This window comes from Teleopsis dalmanni, unplaced genomic scaffold (genome assembly GCF_002237135.1).
Source record: "Teleopsis dalmanni isolate 2A unplaced genomic scaffold, ASM223713v2 unscaffolded_contig_2802, whole genome shotgun sequence".
Classification (NCBI taxonomy): domain Eukaryota; kingdom Metazoa; phylum Arthropoda; class Insecta; order Diptera; family Diopsidae; genus Teleopsis; species Teleopsis dalmanni.
Window position 1 is genome coordinate 242 of NW_024034184.1, and position 6,007 is coordinate 6,248.

General features: G+C 40.3%; 1 protein-coding gene across 1 annotated transcript; it reads right to left on the reverse strand.

The window, feature by feature from the left end:
* Positions 1–500: 500 nt before the first annotated feature.
* On the reverse strand, positions 501–4,909 carry LOC119664868 (the record flags this gene model as incomplete). Its single annotated transcript, XM_038074232.1, has 1 exon — positions 501–4,909. A coding segment is annotated over exon 1 (4,409 nt), but the record flags the coding sequence as incomplete, so codon positions are not given.
* Between the last annotated feature and the right edge of the window lie 1,098 nt (positions 4,910–6,007).

Here is a 6,007-nt window from a genome sequence, read left to right on the forward strand (position 1 = left end):
TTTAACACGCGTTTTAAATTCGTCAATAAACAATAATTTTTTGTTATATAAAATAAATTTATTAAAATTAAATTTAAATTATAAATTATATTAAATTAAATTTTAGTATTAAATTATAGTATTAAATTATAGTATTAAATTATAATATAGTTTAAATTATTGTAAATAAATTAAATTAACCAAAATTTCAATTTTTGTGAAATTCAATTCTGTGTTAATTCAGTGCCTAGTTTTTTATGTAGGCGGAAATTTGGTGTCAAAATTTCCGACCTTACAACTTATACAGGGTTAGTTAGATAAATTAATTAACCATATATTAACCATATAAATATTATATATGAATTATATAATATATTAATTATAATAATTTAATTATACAATATGTGATTTACAATAGATTAAAATATAATAAAATATAATATATAAATCATATAAGATATCAATTATAATAATTCTACAGAATCCTACAATATTAACAATTTGACTTTAACCGCTCTAACATTCCGCCCCCCTTGAAAGGATTTTCAATTGGTAACAGTGCGAGTTTGTGGATTGGACGGCGTATTACTCCTTTTGGGGTTTGCACATCAACAACACGAACCAAATTATCTGGACCCCTGATGCAATGCACGATTCGGCCCATCAACCAGCGTTGTGGAGGCATATTGTCTTCTTGGATTAGAACCAGAGCCCCCTCGGTGATGTTAGATTGTTCTTCTGTCCATTTGGTGCGTATCTGCAGCTCATTCAGATAGTCTCTAGACCATCTGCGCCAGAAGTGATGTTTGACTGCGGTTATACGAGACCATTTATCAATTAATGAAGCAGCTTCATACTGAGGACTTGGTTCAGATAAAGTTTTGAGCGGCCCACCGATAAGAAAATGTGCCGGCGTTAGCGCTTCGTAATCGCTCGGGTCACAAGAATGAGGTGTGATTGGTCGCGAATTTAAGATGGCTTCGATTTCAATCAGTGCTGTTCCAAGCTCCTCAAAGGTGAATCGAGTATTTGATAGTGTTCGATACAGATGGCCTTTCGCGCTTTTTACAGCCGCTTCCCATAGACCTCCAAAGTGAGGTGCTCGGGGCGGTATAAAATTGAAATTTATGAATTGGTTGCTGCAAAAGGTCTGCAGCATCACTTGATTAGACTTCTCGAAAAACATCCTTTTTAACTCTGCTAGTTTGTTGTTAGCCCCAACGAAGTTTGTAGCGTTATCGCAATAGATGTCTGATGGTAACCCTCGTCTACCGATTAACCTTTTCAGTGCTGCAATAAATGCCTCCGTAGATAAGTCTGACACGGCTTCGAGATGAGCTGCCTTTGTAGACAAACAAACGAACACGGCTATATAGGTCTTATATGGAACCCGTCCCCGAATTCGGAGATACGTTAATATAGGACCGCAAAAATCTACCGCAGTACGCGCGAATGGACGACTTGGAGTGAGGCGTTCGATTGGGAGATTACCCATCATTTGATTAAGTAGTTTGGGTTTATAACGCACGCAGTGAATACACGAGTGCACGACTCGGCGTGCAATTTCTCGAATATTAATTATCCAGAAGTTTAGTCGAGTAAGGGCAATTAGTGCCTTTGCGCCTGCATGATAGTTGCACAAGTGTACATGCCGAACATAAAGTTCCACAAAATAACAGCCCTTCGGCAACAAAATAGGGTGACGTTGGCCTACTGAGATGTCACTCAGCTCGAGGCGACCTCCCACCTTTAGTAATTGATAACCGAATACATTGTCCAGGAAGGGATTTAGATGCTTTAATGTACCTTCGGCTGGGTTCCCTCGTTGTAGGCGTTGTATATCAATTTCGAAGAATTGCTGTTGGATGACCCAAATTATACAGTGCAATGCCTTTTGTAGCTGAATAGGTTGGAGGGTACATTCTCCGTTCTTCACTTTATTCTTGGTTACATGATAGAATCGCTGTACCTGCGCTATTACTCGTAGTATCTTAGTGTATGAACTATATCTTGACAATACCTGTAATACGTAGTTGTCTTCATTTGTGTTAACAAATACAACCTTTCGCGTCTCTTTATTGACTTCTTCCATATCCAGGTTGTGACATTTCAAATGCGGCCAGTATTTATCAGCGAGTAACAAAAATTCCGGCCCCGTGAACCAACAGGACTCTGTTAATTGGCGGATGTTACAGCCGCGCGACACAACATCTGCCGGATTGGATTGGGTAGGAACGTGTCTCCATTGCCCATTTGCGGTAATATCTTGAATTTCCGCTACTCGATTGCCAACGAATGCAGACAGGGTTGATGAGTGCTGCTTCAACCAATGTAATACAATCTGTGAATCAGTCCAAAAAAACGTTTCACCTTTAAATTGCGCAAATATTGGTTGGACCTTCTGATACAGTTTGGCAAGAAGTAAGGCACCACAGAGTTCTAGTTTAGGTAGCGACTTCCGCTTTATAGGTGCCACACGGGATTTTGCAGTGAATAGCCTGACCGTCACCTTACCTGATGTGTTTTGTGATCGGAGAAATATGCAGCAACCATATGCGCGTATTGAAGCGTCACAGAAACCGTGTACATCAACCTGTTGATAGTTTATGGATAGGCAGTATCTCGGCACCTTAATCGATGAAAGCGTTGTAAGATCTTGAATAAATGTTTTCCAAGCTGAGTGAAGATTTTGAGGGACTGACTCGTCCCAGTCCACACGCAACAGCCACAATTCTTGCATCATAATTTTTGCTACGAGTATGATCGGTGCTAGTAATCCAAGCGGGTCGAATATGAAAGACGCAAGGGATAAAATGGTGCGTTTTGTTACAATATGACCTGGTTGCGCATTGAACGAAAATAGGAAAACATCTTGCATTTGGTGCCACTTGATGCCTAGGGCGCTGGTGACTGTATCTGTATCAAGATTTAAACTCTTTGTTGTAGTATCGCTGATGAAGTCATGATGGTTTGAATGCCATTTGTCAAGATCGAAGCAACCCTTCTGTAGAATGGCCGTTAACTGATGTCTGATATTGGTGAGTTGATCAATGGAATCCGCTCCACCTAAGAAGTCGTCGACAAAGAACGATGATTTAATGAGTGCAGCGCCTATTGGGTATTGTGTTTCAAATTTGTCCGCCAAATATTGCAAACTCCTGGTTGCTAAGAAAGGTGCTGATGCAGTACCATAAGTGACTGTATTCAACTCGTAAGTACTAACAGGATCGGACTCCGTATCTCGCCAAAAAATATATTGGAATTTTCGATCTGGTTCATCTATCAGTATCTGTCGGTACATCTTAACAATGTCAGCCGTCAAGGCATATCGGTGCAAACGAAATTGAAGTAGCAACAAGTATAACTCCGGCTGAATTGTCGGGCCGACCAGTAGAATATCATTTAATGAACGTTGCGATGTTGTTGGACATGACGCATCAAAAACCACCCTCAGCTTGGTCGATGTGCTCGACGGTTTTAAAACACAATGATGAGGGATATAATAATGTGGTTCGTTGGTTTTCGGAGTCTCAACACGCGTCATGTGTCCGAGCTCTCGATATTGTTTCATGAATTCTTGATAATCTTGCTTTAGTGCACGATTAGATGACAAGCGCCGTTCTACAGAACAAAAACGGCGTAAGGCGATATTGTGTGTCAAACCAAGACAATCTGGCGAATCCTTGAATGGTAACCGAACGACAATTCTTCCCATCGCATTTTGGTGGACCGTTTCACGATATAATGACTCACACGCAACATGTGCTGGTGACCATGACTTTGCAGCCGGTTGCACTTCCTTTATCTTCCACATCATTTCTAATTGATCGGAAACTGTATCTTCAACTGATAATAGGCATTTTGCTGCTGGTGATGCAAATGGCTGACCCTTGTACTTCCCAGATACGATCCATCCTAATAGTGTTTTTTGAAGTACTGGAAGATTTTCACCTAGTTTGATTTGACCGACAGACAAAATGTCAAAGAAACTTTCAGCTCCAAGCAAAAGGTCAACGCGCTTGGATTTAAAAAATTGGTCATCGGCGAGAGGTGTATTTGGTGGAACCTTCCACGACGATATATCGATTTCAGAACTTGGTTGATATGCGATGTGATTCGTAATACCAAAGTTTAAAGCAAGTTCAAGATTTGAATGACGAGATTTGATTGATGTGAGCGTCTGATACCTTATATTGGTCAACGAACTATCAATACTGGAAACATGCAGCCGATGTTTATGTTTTGATAAACTAAGCTTCATTGAAAACTCCTCCGTTATGAAGTTGACCTGAGAGCATGAATCAAGTAAGGCTCTACCCACTTGATAACTTCCCGATGAGTCCTTCACTAAAACCAATGCAGTGGCTAGAATTATTTGCTCGGCCGATGACATGTTAAGATGGGAATGGCTGGCAACATTGTCGTTGGGCATAGCGGCGTGTTCTGTGCGTCGTGATGATCCGGCGCTCTTAATATTCGTTGGTAATTGCGAATGATGCAAGAGAGTGTGATGTGGCTTTGCGCAAACCTTACATTTAAACGTTGATGTGCAATTAACCACATGATGGCGTGGCGATAAGCAGTTTATGCAGAGTTTAAGGCCCTTCACCTTTTCAAACCTTTGAACCACCTCCAGTGCCTTAAAACGATGACAATTCTGTATTAGGTGTTCATTGCTAGAACAAATTGAGCAGGAATTGCTGGATGTAGATGCAACAAATGCGTATTGTTTTGAGCGTCTGTTAGTCTTGGAGTTAAGATTATTAGGTTTATGTTGTGGTGATGACTGATTGCCGTTTCCACTGTCTAGTGATTCGAGAAACTGGCAATGCCTATCCAACAATTTTGAGCAATCCTCCCAACTGGGTAATGTGTCGAAGTTACGCGATTCATTCCATTTCCTACGTGTAATTGCGTCCGTTTTTTGCATGATTAGCGAGATAAGTAGAGCCTCACATATTTGTTTCTCTGTACCTAGCGAACAGAGTGAACCATACAAAGCGGATGCATTGTTTACCAGACTACGGAGTTGTTGGCTTGACTGACCCTATACTGCTGGTAGATCAAATAGTGTCGCGATATTTTCGGCGAAGATTAGGCTATTATTGTCATAGCGTGATTTAAGCCTATCCAGAGCCTTTGGATAGTTTTCATTCGAAATAGGAAATGCCTGTACTGTCTCTAGAGCTTGACCAGTAAGGCAGTTCAGTAAGTGGTTAAATTTTTCAATATTTGTGAGGTATATTTCGCGATCTATGATTTGGAGAAACGAATTAATAAAATTGTTATAATCCGAGTACTTACCACTGAATGTAGGTAATTTTAACAGTGGTAATTTTTTACTTGAGGTGGGCATCATTGCTGTTACATCTAGCACTGACGCATTGTGGGCCTCTTCCTGCAGTTGAGACATGATTAATATTTTGGTGGAAACGTATAGGTCTTCTAATTCATCTCTAGCTGTGTCAGTTGCATCTAATTTCTCGATCAAAGTCTGAAAAGCTAGAATTTGTTTAAAATATGATTCTAAAATACCTAGTCGACATTTCAGTTCTGGCTGTGAAAGCGAATTGCTCTTTCCTTTGACGAACGCCTTGATCCTTGAAATGCTCGCTTTCGTCGAGGCTCGCTGTTGTTTTAGTTCTGACAGTTCTGCCGTAGTGGTTGGCTCTGCCGTTGCCATTGAAACAGTTGTAGATACCCGGGAACAGCAAAGGATTTGACGAAGTCGAAAAGTCACAATAGCAGCAGCGAACTTTCCGAAATTGAACTACTCTTACGGTGGTTGTTGTCAGACGCGACGTTGACGAACCCGCACACTAACTGATTGGAAGCAAATAATAACCAGTAATCAACAAGTAAAGTTATCTTGTTATTGTTGTAATTGTTGAACGCGACCTTGATGCGGACACGAGGTTCTATTTGGCGCTTAGCGGAACCTAAGCCAAGAACCATAGAATGCACAATAGTACACACGTACGATAGTATGTAGTATATATGTATAGATATACGATATTATTATAGTTAG